The 18,005-nt window shown below is 53.8% G+C and overlaps 1 protein-coding gene across 2 annotated transcripts; it reads left to right on the top strand.

Annotated features, from left to right (window-relative positions):
- The first annotated feature begins 7,474 nt into the window (after window positions 1–7,474).
- LOC119847420 (serine/threonine-protein kinase SBK2-like) lies at window positions 7,475–11,355 on the top strand. Of its 2 annotated transcripts, none has more exons than XM_043501291.1 (4): window positions 7,475–7,738; window positions 9,191–9,358; window positions 9,777–9,975; window positions 10,311–11,355. In XM_043501291.1, exons 2-4 carry the CDS (start codon window positions 9,210–9,212, stop codon window positions 10,902–10,904), a joined length of 942 nt encoding a protein of 313 aa, XP_043357226.1. In that variant the 5' UTR covers window positions 7,475–7,738; window positions 9,191–9,209; the 3' UTR covers window positions 10,905–11,355. The 2 variants fall into 2 exon arrangements, with proteins under 2 accessions (XP_043357226.1, XP_038238138.1); XM_038382210.2 differs by having other exon boundaries at window positions 9,773–9,975.
- Window positions 11,356–18,005: the final 6,650 nt, after the last annotated feature.

Below are 18,005 nucleotides of genomic sequence, written 5' to 3'. Positions count from 1 at the left end.
TAAACAACCAGTGGGGCCCCTGGACGATTGAGAAACAAAAGGAGCACTTAAAGACGATAAAGTCATCGCAGAGAAACTAAATGAATTCTTTGCTTCAGTCTTCATGGCTGAGGACATTAGGGAGATTCCCAAACCTGAGCTGTCTTTTGTCGGTGACAAATCTGAGGAATTGTCACAGATTGAAGAGTCACTAGAGGAGGTTTTGGAATTAATTGAGAAACTTAACAGTAATAAGTCACTGGGACCAGATGGCATTCACCCAAGAGTTCTGTAAGAACTCAAATGTGAAATTGCGGAACTATTAACTATGGTTTGTAACCTGTCCTTTAAATCAGCTACTGTACCCAATGACTGGAAGATAGCTAATGTAACACCAATATTTAAGAAGGGCTCGAGAGGTGATCCTGGCAATTACAGACCGGTAAGTCTAATGTCAGTACCGGGCAAATTAGTTAAACAATAGTAAAGAATAAAATTATCAGACACATAGAAGAACATAAATTGTTGAACAAAAGTCAACATGGTTTCTGTAAAGGGAGATCATGTCTTACTAATCTATTAGAGTTCTTTGAGGGGGTCAACAAACGTGGACAAGGGGAATCCATTGGACATAGTGTACTTAGATTTCCAGAAAGCCTTTGAAAAGGTCCCTCACCAAAAGCTCTTATGTAAATTAAGTTGTCATGGGATAAGAGGGAAGATCCTTTCATGGATTGAGAACTGGTTAAAAGACAGGGAACAAAGGGTAGGAATAAATGGTAAATGTTCAGAATGGAGAGGGGTAATTAGTTGTGTTCCCCAAGGGTCAGTCCTAGGACCAATCCTATTCAACTTTTATAAATGATCTGGAGAAAGGGGTAAACAGTGAGGTGGCAAAGTTTGCAGATGATACTAAACTGCTCAAGATAGTTAAGACCAAAGAGGACTGTGAAGAACTTCAAAAAGATCTCACAAAACTAAGTGATTGGGCAACAAAATGGCAAATGAAATTTAATGTGGATAAATGTAAAGTAATGCACATTGGAAAAAATAACCCCAACTAAACATACAATATGATGGGGGCTAATTTAGCTACAGCAAATCAGGAGAAAGATTTTGGAGTCATCGTGGATAGTTCTTTGAAGACGTCCACGCAGTGTGCAGCGGCAGTCAAAAAAGCAAACAGGGATGTTAGGAATCATTAAAAAAGGGATAGAGAATAAGATGGAGAATATCTTATTTCCCTTATATAAATCCCCACATCTTGAATACTGCATACAGATGTGGTCCCCTCATCTCAAATAGATATACTGGCATTAGAAAAGGTTCAGAAAAGGGCAACTGAAATTATTAGGAATTTCGAACGGGTCCCATATGAGGAGAGATTAAAGAGTCTAGGACTTTTCAGCTTGGAAAAGAGGAGACTAAGGGGGGATATGATAGAGGTCTATAAAATCATGAGTGGGGTGGAGAAAGTGAATAAGGAAAAGTTATTTACTTGTTCCCATAATATAAGAACTAGGAGCCACCAAATGAAATTAATGGGCAGCAGGTTTAAAACAAATAAAAGGAAGTTCTACTTCACTCAGCACACAGTCAACCTGTGGAACTCCTTGCCTGAGGAGGTTGTGAAGGCTAGGACTATAACAGGGTTTAAAAGAGAACTGAATAAATTCATGGAGGGCAAGTCCATTAATGGCTATTAGCCAGGATGGGTAAGGAGGTGTCCCTAGCTTCTGTTTGTCAGAGGGTGGAGCTGGATGGCAGGAGACAGATCTCTTGATCATTACCTGTTAGGTTCACTCCCTCTGGGGCACCTGGCATTGGCCACTGTCGGTAGACAGGATACTGGGCTGGATGGACCTTTGGTCTGACCCAGTATGGCCATTCATATGTTTTTACAGGTCCTGGTTCTCATGGGAGACTTCAATCACCCTGACATCTGCTGGGAGAGCAATACAGCAGTGCACAGACAATCCAGGAAGTTTTTGGAGAGTGTTGGGGACAACTTCCTGATGCAAGTGCTGGAGGAACCAACTAGGGGCTGTGCTCCTCTTGACCTGCTGCTAACAAACAGGGAAAAATTGGTAGGGGAAGTAGAAGTGGGTGGCAATCTGGGCAGCAGTGACCATGAGATAGTCAAGTTCAGGATCCTGACAAAAGGAAGAAAGGAGAGTGAGCAGCAGAATACAGACCCTGGACTTCAGAAAAGCAGACTTTGACTCCCTCAGGGAACTGATGGGCAGGATCCCCTGGGAGGCTAATATGAGGGGGAAAGGAGTCCAGGAGAGCTGGCTGTATTTTCAAGTAGCATTATTGAGGGCGCAGGAACAAACCATCCCGATGTACAGAAAGAATAGCAAATATGGCAGGCGACCAGCTTGGCTGAACAGAGAAATCTTCGGTGATCTTAAACACAAAAAGGAAGCTTACAAGAAGTGGAAACTTGGACTGGTGACTACGGAGGAGTATAAGAATATTGCTTGAGCATGCAAGGTTGTAATCAGCAAGACCAAAGCATAATTGGAGTTGCAGTTAGCAAGGGATGTGAAGGGTAACAAGAAGGGTTTCTACAGGTATGTTAGCAACAAGAAGGTGGTCAGGGAAAGTGTGGGACTCTTAATGAATGGGAGAGGAAACCTAGTGACAGATGATGTGGAAAAAGCTGAAGTACTCAATGCTTTTTTTGCCTTGGTCTTCACAGACAAGGTCAGCTCCTAGACTGCTGCACTGGGCAGCACAGTACGGGGAGGAGGTGAGCAGCCCTCAGTGGTGAAAGAACAGGTTAAGGACTGTTTAGAAAAGCTGGGCATACACAAGTCCATGGGGCCGGATGCAATGCATCCAAGAGTGCTGATGGAGTCGGCTGATATGATTGCAGAGCCATTGGCCATTATCTTTGAAAACGTGTGGTGATCGGGGGACTGGAAAAAAGCAAATAGAGTGCCCATCTTTAAAAAAGGGAAGAAGGAGAATCCGGGGAACTACAACCTCACCTCAGTCCCTGGAAAAATCATGGAGCAGGTCCTCAAGAAATCCATTTTGAAGCACTTGGAGGAAAGGAAGATGATCAGGAACGGTCAACATGGATTCACCAAGGGCAAGTCATGCCTGACCAACCTGATAGCCTTCTATGATGAGATAACTGGCTCTGTGGATATGGGGAAAGCAGTGGATGTGATATATCTTGACTTTATCAAAGCTTTTGATACGGTCTCCCACAGTATTCTTTTCAACAAATTAAAGAAGTGTGGGCTGGATGAATGGACTATAAGGTGCATATATAGTTGAAAAAAGAAAAGGAGTACTTGTGGCACTTTAGAGACTAACAAATTTATTTGAGCATAGGCTTTTGTGAGCTACAGCATGCATCCGATGAAGTGAGCTGTAGCTTACGAAAGCTTATGCTCAAATAAATTTGTTAGTCTCTAAGGTGCCACAAGAACTCCTTTTCTTTTTGCGGATACAGACTAACACAGCTGCTATTCTGAAACCTGTCATAGAAAGCTAGCTAGATTGTCGGGCTCAAAGGGTAGCGATCAACAGCTCCATGTCTAGTTGGCAGCCGATATCAAGCGGAGTGCCCCAGGGGCCAGTTCTGGGGCGGTTTTGTTCAACATCTTCATTAATGATCTGGATGATGGGATGGATTGCACCCTCAGCAAGTTTGCGGATGACACTAAGCTGGGGAGAGAAGTAGATACTCTGGAGGGTAAGGATAGGGTCCAGAGTGACCTAGACAAATTGCAGGATTGGGCCAAAAGAAATCTGATGAGGTTCAACAAAGACAAGTGCAGAGTTCTGCACTCAGGACGGAAAAATCCCAGGCACTGCTACAGGCTGGGGACCGACTGGCTAAGCGGCAGTTCTGCAGAAAAGGACCTGGGGATTATGATGAACGAGAAGCTGGATATGAGTCGGCAGTGTGCCCTTGTTGCCAAGAAGGCTAACGGCATATAGGGCTGCATTAGTAGGAGCATTGCCAGCAGATTGAGGGATGTGATTATTCCCCTCTATTCGGCACTGGTGAGGCCACATCTGGAGTATTGCGTTTAGTTTTGGGTCCCCCAATACAGAAAGGATGTGGACAAATTGGAGAGAGTCCAGCAGAGGTCAACGAAAATGATTAGGGGGCTGGGGCACATGATTTACGAGGTGAGGCTGAGGGAACTGGGATTGTTTAGTCTGCAGAAGAGAAGAGTGAGGGGAGATTTGATAGCAGCCTTCAACTACCTGAAGGGGGTTTCCAAAGAGGGTGGAGCTCGGCTGTTCTCAGTGGTGGCAGATGACAGAACAAGGAGCAATGGTCTCAAGTTGCAGTGGGGGAGGTCTAGGTGGGATATTAGGAAACACTATTTCACTAGGAGGGTGGTGAAGCACTGGAATGGGTTACCTTGGGAGGTGGTGGAATCTCCTTCCTTAGTGGTTTTTAAGGCCCATCTTGACAAAGCCCTGGCTGGGATGATTTAGTTGAGGTTGGTCCTGCTTTGAGTAGGGGGTTGGACTAGATGACCTCCTGAGGTCTCTTCCAACCCTGATCTTCTCTGATTCTATGAGTCCTGAAACGACACTCTGAACAGGGAAGCTGGATACAGACCCCAACTGGAGAACAGAGGACTGGGACTGAGAATAAGTGTGGGATTCTGGGTCTGGAAGAAAGCTTGGGAATGACTGAGGAAGTCAGAGAGAGACACAGATCCTGAACACATTCACTGCAGCTGGGCCAGAATGGGCTCTGCTTGCATCTCAGCTCTCTGTGTTCAGCTAAGGACTTCCTAGGCTGGTTGCCACTCGGTAGCACTGTAATCTTCTCTGAGTCTAGGATTCTATGATTGAGTCATGTCAGATTATGGCATAATAGCTGACAGATTTGTTTTATTTGTATTTTATTATTTTGAAATTGTGAAGATCAGCGAGTACTTAGCTCAGACTGAAGCTTCTCATCAAATTTTCTACATCAAAATGTCTCCTCTTTTTGCACAATGAGACAATTTAACACACTGACAAACAGGAGATGCTTTTGTTTTGCAAACAAATATTTTTGAAAAGAATTTTCATCCAACTTGTTATGATTTCAAGAAACAAACTGGTTTAATCTGAATGGGATTTCCTGACAGAAAATGGTTCAATTAAAATTTCCCCATCATCTTAATTCCTGGGCTCTCTCCCTGCTTCTGCGGGGTTTGTTGTGTGTTAGTTAGAACAGGAGTCAAGACTGTTGTCTGGCTTTGCCACCACGTTACTGTGTGGGACCTTGGGTAGGTCACTTCCCTTCTCTGTACTTCAGGATTCCCATCTTTCCCATGGGAATGGGGACAATTCTCTACCTCCAAGCAGTGGTGAGCGTGGGTAAGATAAAGGCTATTAAAGCCCTCTGTGGGGGAGAAAGGGGTGTTTCAAGGTGTTGAGAGCCAAGAATTCTCAACTTTGCTAAAATGTCTAGTCTAAAGAAACAAGAAATAGTTGGGGCCAAATTTTAACCATTGTCTTTTTTTAAAGCCCATTCAGGGATATGCGTCTCACTGAGCCATAGAGAAGGGTAGCAACTTGCCCAAAGTCCCACAAGTCAATAGGAAAATCAGCAATGGAACCCAAGAGTCCTGACTCCCAATCCCCTGGTCCAGTCACTACCGCAAAGTGCGCACTCTCTCAAAGGTTGCATCTGAGCACCGGGCGAGGGGTCCCTGAATGCACAACTGCCCTACCCCAGAGGTGGCTGCATCTCAGGACCAGGCAAGGGGTCCCTGTATAAACAGCTGCACCAAACTAGAGGTGGCTGCATAACAGCACCAGGGAAGGGGTGCCCGTATAAAGTCCCCACACTACCCCAAGGCGGTTTGGTTTCCGTGGGGTCTGGCCCTTGGGCAGAGAGCAGGAGTATGGCCCTGGTTGTCCTGCCTGGGAGCTGGGGGGGGGGGTGGCCGAGCCTCACCAGGTCTGGCGCCCCCTGTTTGTTGGCATCTGGTGCCTGCGAAGTGCAGCCCAGCCTGGTCTTGTTACCACCAGGCGTGGTGTCCCCAAGCCATCCTGTTCCCAGGGGAAGGCCCGGTGCTGAGGAGGTTGCGTGTGGCCCAGAGGGTGGGGGGCTAGTGGTGGGGGAGTCGCATGCTGTCCCTGCCACCACCACCACCCCCCGGCCCAGAGCAGATGCCATGTGCTGTATCTGGGACCGTCACCATGGCACAAGCACAGAGTCCCCTGAGGGGATCCCAAAATAGGCCTTTGTTGCGGCCATGGTGCCGTGGTTCTGGGAACAGGAACGGGCCAAGTTTCTGTTGCCTGCCTGAGCCATCCCTGCCCCCAGGCCTCCCTTGCCCTTCCTCCCCCGACCCAGAGACTCAGGCAAACAACAGAGGGAGGCGGGAGCAGCCCTCCGGGACTCGACCCTGGTGGGGAGCGGGGGGGCCTCAGTTGCTCATGAGAGCCCCAGAGTTTCCCAAGCTGACCCCAACCTCTGCAGTTCCCCAGACTGGCAGGGACCCCCCACACTGCTCCTCACAAGCCGGAGTCTCCAGCAGGAAGCATACCTGGCAGGCAGGGCAGGATCTGCAGGGGGCATGGGGAAGGTAAAGGGGTGGCAGCTTGTACCAGCAGGGCCAGGGATAGAACCCAGGAGTCCTGGCTCCCAGCCCCCCTGGTAGATTCTACCAAGGACAACGCAGTGTTGGGATGGGGGGCTGGCTGGGGGCAATTCCCAGCAGTCAGTGCTTACCCCCAATGCCCCCATGTGGTGAAAGGGGCCTCATATCTGTCTTACCAAAAGTAACACCACAGGCCCAGACTGTATGTGGGGTCCCCACATTGCAGTGTGAGGGAGACATGTTCTCTGATGTCTCAGCGTGAACCTCACGTCCTGGACTATCCCGGCTACCTTCCTTCTTGAGAAATGTTCCCATCTCCACCTCCCTACGCCCATGCAGCCTGTCCAGGTGCTAGTCCACCACTCCCACACCCACCCCAGAGATGGCTGCATCTCAGTGCCGGATGAGAGGTCCCTGTATAAATGGCTCCCACACCCAACCTCAGAGGTGGCTGAATCTCAGTGCTGGGCGAGGGGCCCCTGTATAAACCACTTCCATGCCCCACCCCAGAGATGGCTGAATCTCAGTGCTGGGTGAGAGGTCTCCGTTTAAACAGCCCGTGCTCCCAGCCCAGAAGGGCTGTATCTCAGTGCCCAGCAAGGTGTCCCTGTATAAACAGCTCCCATGCCCCACCCCAGAGGTGGCTGTATCTCCATGCCCGGCAAGGGATCCCCTGTATACCGTGGCAGAAAGTGCTTTGGGCTCTGTTGGGGGGAAGGTGTTCCCTGGAGCTTGACTCCAGCAGGGTCTCTGCCCTGCTCCAGCTCCCCAGTGGGTTTCCAGGGTGGGGAGCTCCCCTACTGTCAGGAGCTGACTTTCCAGGAACACCTGGGACAAGCTAATCCTGGACAGAGGGTACTGGGGGGCCAGGGGAAGGGGGGCAGTAAATGAGAGCGGGGGCTGGGGGACTGGAGTATCCAGTGCCAGCTGGTAAAAATAACCCAGATAAGTGCCTGCTAATCCCGGCCCAGCGAGTGCCAGCCCCCGGCACTGACCGCACCCGACCCCTGGCCCGCACTGCCAGCTGGGACCTGCCAGCCACCACGGGACCCTTTCCAGCTCAGGGTGGACGGGATAAAAGGCTCATCCCAGGCCAGCGGATAGACAGACAGGAAGGTAGAGGGCTGGAATCAGCGGCTCCCCTGTGCATACTGTGGGGCTCCGGCTCCAGGAGGCAGGTAAGTGGGGTCCCTCTTCACCTGGTGCCCCCCAAGCCCACAGGGCTCCATTGATTTATCTGGGTGGGCCTCTCAATGCTGCCCCCTCTCTTGCTGCTGGCAGCTCCCAGCCTGAAGATGCCGATGGGTGTCCAGGGCTGTTGGTCCCGCATTCACTGCACATGGTGCTGGGGGGCACTGACACCAGGGCCACTTCCTCACCTGAGCAAGTCCAGGTAGCAGCCGGGACTCCTGGGTTCTATCCCCAACTCTGGGAGGGGAATGGGGGTCTAGTGATTAGAGCAGGAGGGCTGGGAGCCAGGACTCCTGGGTTGCTTCCCTGGCTCTGCCTCTGACTAAGGCTTTGTCTGCGCTCAGAAGCGATATAGGGTTTGCTGCCGGTATGAATTTGGTGCCGGAACCCAGGGTTGTAGAGGTGCCTGAGGCAGTTCAGGCTCAGTGGGGCAGGAAGAGGTATCACTGAGGCAAGGGAGCTGCTCTTCTCCAGATGCAGAGCATCAGTCGGACCTGGAGTCTGCCCAGCCTCCACAGGCTGAAAGGAGAGCCCAGTGCGGGAGGTATGTCCCCTTGGTCCACAGCTGGGCATCTACAGGAAGCCATGACTTGGTGCCCATGCAGAGAGGGATGGAGAAGCTGCTGTCAGGCCCCAAGGGGCTTGGGAGGGGCTGTTATTCAATGGGACATAATCTTGTGTGAAACAAGCCCGTGACCCCACCACAGGGGGCTACGTCTCAGCACCGGGTGAGGTCCCTGTATAAACAGCCCCCCATTCTCCTCCCCAGAGGCAGTCGCATCTCAGCTAGGGGTCTCTGTATAAGCAGCTGTCACGGATCCACAGGAGCAGTGCTATGCCCCAGCCTTTAAATTGTCTCTTGGAGGAACCCTGAGTGCCAAACCCCCGATGGGTCTCACTCGCCCTTCAGGGCAAGCCATGTGGCCTCACCGCCCCCAAGACTGAGCCCCTTGGGCTCCAGCCTCCTGCTCCACCCTGTGAGCTCTGCCCAGTGAGCCCACCTGAGCCAGAACCCTGGGGGAGACTTGTCCGTTGTGCAGGGGTCCAGGTGTCCAGCCAGAATTCGCAGCCGTCCCCAAACGGAGCAGGGTGCACTAGCCAGCTGGGCATGGCATGGGCATAGGGTTGCCAACTTTCTAGTTGCACAAAACCAAATATCCTTGCCCTGCTCCTCCTCTGAGGCCCCGCGGCCAACTGGACAGTCAATGGCCCAGTCGGCGGTGCTGACCAGAGCCACCAGGATCCCTTTTTGACCCCGGGTTCCAGTTGAAAACCAGAAGCCTGGTCACCCTATGTGGGCAGCCCTGAGGCCAGCGTGGCGAAACAAAGGTGCCGATGCAGGCCGTGTCTCAGTGCTGGGCTGGTGATGTCCATGTCCCCGGGGGGCCGTCTGGACACTGCTCCCAGTGGTAACAACCCCATCCCTCCCCATCCCGCAGCCATGACCCTGCCCGCCCCATGGGGCGCAGAGCAGCAGCTGGAGGAGATGATGGAGCTGACGGCGCAGAACCTGCCCAGGCTGGATGTGACCCAGTCGTACACCATCCTGAGGGAGCTGGGCAGCGGCTCCTATGGCCACGTGCTGCTGGCCGTACACCAGCGGCAAGGTAGGGCCTGGGCTGCCAGGGCGGGGGGGGGGGGACAGTCTGTGTCCATGTGGCCCCACCTCCCACAGAACCCACTGCTCCTGTTCCCCCAGGAGCGCCAGCACCGAGCCCACCTCCTGATGGGCACCGGCTGGGGAGGGGGAGCCCTGTCCAGGGCCAGGCATGGAGCACTGAGCCCTTCTGCCCCCTGACTCCACACCCTGGCTAGCTGCCGGGCCCTGAGATCCTACAGCCTGACAGCCCTTGGCCCCACAGAGCAGCATGGGGTGGCAGGGGGCTGATCCATGGGGGGGGGGGAAGAATATGAGAGTCTGATCCAGTGCAAGGGAAGGGTCTGATCCAGCATAGGGGAGGGGGTATGATCTGGTGGGGGGGGCAACAGCCCTGACCCCTCTGCACATCCCTTCCCCCCAGGCAGGCCGATGGCCTTGAAGTTCATCGAGAAGCGGGACACTGAGCTGCGGGACTTCCTGAGCGAGTACTGCATCTCGCTGAGCCTGGCCGCCCACCCCTGCATTGCCAGCGCCCTGGGCATCGCCTTCCAGACCGAGCACCACTATGTCTTCGCTCAGGAGCTCGCCCCTGCCAGGGACCTCTTCTCCCTGCTGCAGCCACAGGTACTATGAGCCGGAGTCTCCGACGTTGCCACACTGCGGATGGGCATGGGACATGGGCCTGTCCCCTTTAGGGGATGCCCCACCCGGCCCCAGGATGGGGACTGGCTGGCTCAAGGGGTGGGGACTGGGACATGGAACCTTTCCCCTCTATGGGGCACTAACTCAGATCCAGCCCCAGGGCAGGCACAGGGAATGGGACAGGAGGCCTTTCCCTGCTGGGTGGGGGGAGGGGGGGCTCCTATCCGCCCCAGGGCAGGGACTGGCTGGCCCTGAGGTGGGCAGTGGGACCCAGAGCCCTTCCCCTCCAGGGCACTGTGTGTAACCTCTCTCCCTAGGTGGGGTTCGGGCTCGCGGAGCTGCATGTCAAGCGCTGTGCTTTGCAGCTCGCCAGTGCCCTCGAATTCATGGGGGCCAAGGGGCTGGTTCACCGCGATGTCAAGCCTGAGAACGTGCTTCTGCTCGACCTTGAGTGCCGGCGTGTCAAACTGACCGACTTTGGGCTGAGCTGCCCACAGGGCACTGCCATCGAGGCCCTGCCTGAGAACCTGCCCTACACAGCACCCGAGCTGTGCCTCCTGGGGCCCTCGGCCCGCCTGCTGGCCCAGCCCAGCCTGGATGCCTGGGCCCTGGGCGTGCTGCTCTTCTGTGTGCTGACCGGCTTCTTCCCCTGGCACACGGCCGCCGACCGGCACTACCGGGACTTTGAGCGCTGGCATCGCAGCCCCCGCGTCCGCCCGCGCCCACCCCGCTGGGGGTGCTTCACCTACGAGGCCCGGGAGATGCTGCGAGGGCTGCTGACCCCTGACCCCAGCCAGCGCAGCCCAGCCAGCATTGCCATGGCCCACATCAAGTGCCCCTGGCTGGAACCCCAGGAGCCAGGCGCTGCCCGTGCAGACAGGACTCTGCGGGGGAGTAGCCATTGCCACTGAGCCCCAGCCTCATGGGCACTGCCACCAGGCACGGGCACCCGCCACAGCCAAGGGGCCGCAGGGACCAAGGACTTGCAGGACACATTGCTTAGCAGGGACCATGGCCAGAGGTTGGGGCTGGGGGCCTGGCCTGGGGGATTGCAGAGGTGGCAGGGGGACGGGGTAGGGAATAAAAGCACAATCCTAACACTAACGGCTCGGAGCTTCCTTCAGCGTACCAGAGCAATGGGTCCACTGCCTGACACCGTCCCCCACAACCCACAAAGCCCCAGATCAGACCTATGACCCATTCCCGTTCCTCAGTCACTGCTTTCGTCCCCCAGGCTGATGTTTTTGGCCCCAGCCACCATGGATTCTCTGAGCTGGGCCAGCTGCCCACTATGGGAATGTATGGGGCAGGAGGGCAAGGACTGAGCCCTGGGGTTGTATGGGGCAGGAGGGCAGGGACTTGCAGTGGAGGTGGCAAGGGGTGTACGGTGCATGGGGTGAGGACTTGCAGTGGAGGTGCATGAGGTGAGGGGAGGGCCTGAGACTCCCCATGGTGAGGCTGCATGGACAGTGGGGTCAGCCCCTGCGGTGGAGACTGTGAGGCATCGGGCCTGAGCCCCACGGTGCACATCCCGTACAGCAACAGAGCTGGCCTTGCACCCTGTTTCCTGGCTGTGTTTCCAGCATGTGGCCTGTTGCTGACCCCAGATGCCAAAGGCCTCAAGACACGAACCTCCGGGTGCAGCTGTAATTGGAAACTGTCAACAAGTGGCCAAGGCACGCGGCCGCACACAGCCACTAAATATAACTGGGCTGGCAGGGGGGCTTCCGTACTGCAAATGGGTCCAAGACATGGTGGGGATCACAGAGTTGGGGTAGCTGGGGGCTGTGGGTTGGGATTGAGGGGCATCCAATCTATGCATGGGATGGGGGGAACCCAGCATCCAGTCTCTTTGCAGGGGGACCCAGCACCCAGACTGTGCGTGGCAGGGGGTGGGAGGGGGGGAACTCAGCACCCAGTCTGTGCATGGAGGGGTGGGGGGAGGGGAACCCAGCACCCAGGCTGTGAGTGGCGGGGGAGGGGAACCCAGCACCTAGTCTGGGCGCTGGTGAAATCAACAGGGCAGCAACATGCCTGACAATAAGCGAAGGGGGCTATCCAGACTCGGAGGACAGAGAATAAACTTTGGGGCTATAAGCAGAAGGCAGAAAGACCCCCTTTGTCCTGCACCTGGGCAGTGCGGGTACATGAGGAGCTCTGCTACCTTGGCTGAAAACACCACGGAAGTCCGGGTGAGAGGAGCCTCCTTTAGCCAGATTAGCCTGGGCAGGTGTGTTTAGGGCAGGCTCCAGACACCAGGTGTTGCTTTTGATTTATGTGGAACCCTTCTGTTGCCACTGCCCTTCCTCACTGGCCTCTCTGGGACTAAACGTCCCGTCCCGTCCCGTCCCGTCCCGTGTGCTCTCTGGAACCAGAGCTCAGGGCGGGGCTGTTGTGCAAGAGGCTGCAGCGGAACTGGACACGCTGGTGTGTGCCCCGGTCCCATGCAGGCTGCAGCCCCAGCATTACGGGGTGTGCTCAATGGAGAGGGGGCAGCACACCACAGCGGGAGGTTTTCTGAGGGGCTCAGGCCCAGCTGTTCACCCACGAGGCAAAGGGTGGGCTTGTACGGGGAGACTTTGGCAAACCAGTAAAGTGCCTGAAACCAGTATGGCTTATTGCTAAAAGCAGCCAAGGCAGCAGGCTCTAAATTGGCCATTCAACAGTTTCAGTTTAACCAAGGCAGGAGGGGAGGGAGGGTTTTGGGTGCCACAGAAAGGGCAGCTTGACCCCGCATCCTTCCGGATAAGAATTGTGTTGAAGTTGCTGATACACGCATTTTAGAAGAGCAGGATGTGCCCCAGGAATCTCTACTAGGGCCTCAAGGCTGCAAACTCTCGAAAAACCCACACCTGGTTAATCGATAATGAGAAGGAGCCTCTTGCTTGCCCATTGGAACAGCTTGCTTAACAAGTTTTCTTTAAGGGACATCATTCTATTACTAATGTCTAAATAAGGAGGGAAAGTTTGAGGTACTGGGACTCTTCGGGACTGGACTCTCCCTCTGGAAACATCTTGTGTTCCCCACCAGCAGACGGGCTGCCCCTGTGCCACTCGAGAGCCACACTCAGCTTTGGTAATGATCAAGGGTTGGGGGTGATTTACTAACCTGTTGCAGACGTGTGTATAAGTGCTTGAGACTAAGTAAAGTTTAGCTTTAAGTGAAAGCACTCTTGTGTTGTCCTGTTTGTGCCAGCCATCTGTCGGTCGGCCGGCCGGCCGTGTCTCCCCTGATTTATTTCCTGACACCACCTCGCACAGAGTAAATGTTACCAAGAGCTTTGGGTCGAAAGAACCCCGGGTAACAGGCTGGCCTAGTGGCTGCCAGGCTGGAGGGATCAGGCAGCTGGCACCCAACTAAGCACCAGCAGGTCTGTCTGTGGCTGTAGGCAGCAGGAGGTAACACGGTGACGCCCAACCCTGGGCATCCCGAGAGCCATCCCAGAGGCCATGGTGGCCAGGCTGAGGTGGTGCCAGCGTGAGAGGGCCAAGTCCTGTTCTGAGCAGAAACCATCTCAGAGACTGGGCGAGGGCAGGTGAACAGCAGGTGCCAGGGCACTGCAGGGTGCCTGGTTAGGAGCAATGGGGAGCACCCTGTATTTAGGCTGCCTTACACCTTCCATTCTAAAAGAGTCCTTTCTTGTTGCCCCCCACCCCCATCGGTTGCTGCAGGCCTTTGCTATCTGGCACAGAAAGACCCTGGCTCCAGCAGTGCCTTTGTTGCCAATGAAGTGAGCTGTAGCTCACGAAAGCTTATGCTCAAATAAATTTGTTAGTCTCTAAGGTGCCACAAGTACTCCTTTTCTTTTTGCGAATACAGACTAACACTGCTGCTACTCTGTAAGGTGCCACAAGTACTCCTTTTCTTTTTGTTACCAGTGAAAATCCACCAGGCTTGGCCAAAATACGTGTTAAAAATCCATCATTTCCCATCTTTCGCCAACGCAGGGAAAAGGGGGCAGCAGCCGAAATAATTACTGGCCATGAACATTGTGAAGAGCCGGGCTCACGCCAAGGCCCTTGAAGCAGGGTCAGCAGCAACAGACAGTGCCCTGGGAATGGCTGGGAGAACCCCTAATGGGGGGAGAGCCCTGAGCACCCTAAGTACCTGCCCCTCATGGCCCGTCCCCAGCCAGCCTGGATAACAGTCTCCTGCTGCTGCCAGCTAGCGCAGTCAGTCCTGCACCTCAGGCAGTTGTGGGCAGTGCTGGGGGGCCAGAGCCCAGGCGCTGCTGAGGATGCTGGGTGGGAGGCTCTTCAGGTCACATTTAAATAATGTGGTGTTGCCATTGTGCTTTAAGGCCCCGGGGAATGACACACAAGAGGCCATCCCCAGAACGTCTGGCAGCTGCTGTGGGAAAGGCTGGCCGTGGCCTAGCTGCTGTCCCCCTGCTGCTGAAGCTGTGGGTCTCTGGGGCTGATACAGAATCATGCACCTGGGTGGTGTGGGGGGAGGGAAGGGACGTCATTTGACCTCCTCAGACCCCTCCCTGTGTCTGCATTAAATGTCCCTGCTCAGAGACAGGTCCCCGGGCAGGTCTATGGGCGGTGCTGCTTGGTGCATGGCTCCATGGGCAGGTGGCGATGCAGAGCAGGGGTGAGCAGTAAGATAGAGCCATGCATTTCAGGCTGCTCCCAGGGAAAGTGACTTCAGACAACACCCGCTGAACCTGGGGAACTCCCTGCCACTGGACTGCGTCGGGCCAGGCCTCAGCATGCAGCAAGCCTCTCTCTGGGTAACAGGGATGTCCAGGGTCCCACAAAAGGGGCAGTGCCCCTCCCCCCCTCCACCGTGGAGGGGATGGGAAGGCTCTGGCTGTGGGGGTTTAGGCATCTCAAACTCCCAGAGCCCTGGGCACAGTTCAGGACCCTGCATCCCCCCTCCTGTGGTACAGATGTGATGGCACTGGCTCTGCCTCCGTAACCACAGCTCTGCCCCGTGGGGGCCAGTGCTTCCCTGCTGGGCAGTAGGTACCGATGCCCTGGTGTTTGGTGTTCATGTGGGGCAGGGCCCACAGGCTGAGGGGTTATACACAGCACCGTGGCAGCAGGGTGCATTGGGCTCCCTGGCTGGCTGCATCCCAGTGAGATGGGAGGCCCCTTGGACCCCATCACCTGCCCCAGGGCTGTTGACCCCCATCCCTGTTTACTGGGCCAGATTTACTGTCCCTCCAGGGAACACTGGCTAATCCCCCCGTCCCCGCCTTGAATCGGTGATTAAAGGGAAGCCAAGTGCAGAGCCAACACCCCGTGCCCTACACCTGCTCAACTCCAGGCAGATCCACTCCACTGCCAGCCCCAGCCCAAACCACTTCTGTTTATTGCTGAGACAGGCTCAAGGTGTGACAGCGAGAGAGCAGCCAAGGGACCCGGGGCTGCGGTGGGGAGCTGCCACAGCAGGGGGTTGGGATTGAGGGGCACTGGCAGAGCTGCCTGGGGGAAGCCCAGGACTAGCAGGGGCCAGGGAGCTGTGGGTCGGGATTAAGGGGCATTGCAGGGGTCAGCCCACACCTCCCCCTTCCCCATTCTGTGCTCCCTGGCTGTGCAGTGTCCAACTGAATTGCAACTCCCCAGCAGCCCCCTCCTCCCCTGCCCCCCGGCTCTATGCCAGTCATTTCTAATTCTGCTCCTGGCAGCAAGCCAGCCTCCCTGCTCAGCCCAATGGAGGTCTGGCCCTGGCACTGCCCATAAATCTCTGGCCGTGTCCTGGATCTGCCAGCACCCAGCAGCACAGAGCCATGTATGTCATGGAATCCCACTGCATGTGGCTGGTTGAGTCCAGGGGACGTAAGAGCGGCCATACTGGGTCAGATCAAAGGTCCCTCTAGCCCAGTATCCTGTCTTCCAACAGTGGCCAAAGCCAGGTGCCCCAGAGGGAATGAACAAGTGATCCATTCCCTGTTGCTCATTCCCAGCTTCTGGCAAACAGAGGTGAGGGACACCATCCCTGCCCATCCTGGCTAATAGCTATTGATGGACCTATCCTAGTTCTTTTTGGAACCCTGTTATAGTTTTTAATTGTTCACTTTATTAATATAACTTAATAAGCAAAGTTTTATGAATGAAACAACAACATTCATTCATAAACCAGTTACCCCCAAAACTGGCTAATTGAGTTTCACTTTCAATCCAATTGCTGCTTAAATCACTGAAAATTGCACTGCTTCAACATTTTAACTTCTGCTCACTGTTTGTCATTCATTATACTTATCTATATTGTAACTTCAGTTCACTGTTTGCCATTCCTTACACTTGTCCATATTATAACTCAAATTCCATTTTAAAATGCTCACTCCACTTTGTAAAAGTCTGCTGCAACCTTCATTTTGCAAAACCCTGATGTAATCTTATTAGTTTAGTTTAGATGTGTGAATGAGGTATGGATGGATGATGGAATCAACCTCCCCCAGCACGTCCTGATGAAATAAAGTGTAAACACCAAAGGTTGAAGATGCAGACAACAGCCCTGACAAAGCAAGAAGAGTCCACTCTAAAAAGAAAAGAACAAAGGTACAATTGAAGGAACATCAAAGCCAGGTCCCAGGCTGAAAGTCATGTCTGCAGTTGATGGGGGATCAATCACACCGAATCCAGAGGCAGTCTGACACAGCAAGACCTATAGACTCTGGATTCAAACTAAAGCCTACAAAAAGGATGGGTGAGATGGAATACTTTGGAGGTTAATGTTCTGCTGCCAACATCAAGGAGCATCAGTGCACACCCAACAGAGACCCAGCCCTTTCTCATGCCCAGCTTTCCTGGCCAGTTAGCTGCCAAGAGTCACAATCCCAAGCTGCGAAATCAAGCCATGAACTCAAGCTACGTTCAGGACTGGTAACTATCCAGCAGCTGCAGAACATTTGATGTATGTGTGCGTGTGTGCGTGTGTGTGTGTGTGTGTGTAAGTATTATGTATTAGCTAGTGGTTATAGATCAAATTGTTATCATAAAGATAAACGTGGCATCTTTGCCTTGTCCCCTAAAACAATGGTGTGTAGTTTTGTCTGCATAATACTGGGGCTGGTTTTGTTCAACATCTTCATTAATTATCTGGATTATAGGATGGATTGCACCCTCAGCAAGTTCGCGGATTACACTAAATTAAGGGGAGAAGTAGATATGCTGGAGGGATAGGGTCCAGAGTGACCTAGACAAATTGGAGGACTGGGCCAAAAGAAATCTGATGAAGTTCAACAAGGACAAGTGCGGAGTCCTGCACTTAGGATGGAAGAATCCCAGGCACTGCTATAGGCTAGGGACCGACTGGCTAAGCGGCAGTTCTGCAGAAAAGGACCTGGGGATTATGATGGACGAGAAGCTGGATATGAGTCAGCAGTGTGCCCTTGTTGCCAAGAAGGATAAAAGCATATTGGGCTGCATTAGTAGGAGCATTGCCAGCAGATCGAGGGACATGATTATTCCCCTCTATTCGGCACTGGTGAGGCCACATCTGGAGTATTGCGTCCAGTTTTGGGCCCCCCAATACAGAAAGGATGTGGACGAATTGGAGAGAGTCCAGCGGAGGGCAACAAAAATGGTTAGGGGCTGGGGCACATGACTTATGAGGAGAGGATGAGGGAACTGGGATTGTTTAGTCTGCAGAAGAGAAGAGTGAGGGGAGATTTGATAGCAGCCTTCAACTACCTGAAGGGGGGTTCCAAAGAGGATGGAGCTCGGCTGTTCTCAGTGGTGGCAGATGACAGAACAAGAAGCAATGGTCTCAAGTTGCCGTGGGGGAGGCCTAGATTGGATATTAGGAAACACTATTTCACTAGGAGGGTGGTGAAGCACTGGAATGGGTTACCTAGGAAGGTGTGGAATCTCCTTCCTTAGTGGTTTTAAGGCCCATCTTGACAAAGCCCTGGCTGGGATGATTTAGTTGGGTTTGGTCCTGCTTTGAGTAGGGGGTTGGACTAGATGACCTCCTGAGGTCTCTTCCAACCCTGATCTTCTCTGATTCTATGAGTCCTGGAACAACACTCTGAACAGGGAAGCTGGGCACAGACCCCAAC

Source organism: Dermochelys coriacea, chromosome 23 (genome assembly GCF_009764565.3).
Source record: "Dermochelys coriacea isolate rDerCor1 chromosome 23, rDerCor1.pri.v4, whole genome shotgun sequence".
Classification (NCBI taxonomy): domain Eukaryota; kingdom Metazoa; phylum Chordata; order Testudines; family Dermochelyidae; genus Dermochelys; species Dermochelys coriacea.
This window is presented reverse-complemented; position numbering and strand designations above follow the sequence as displayed.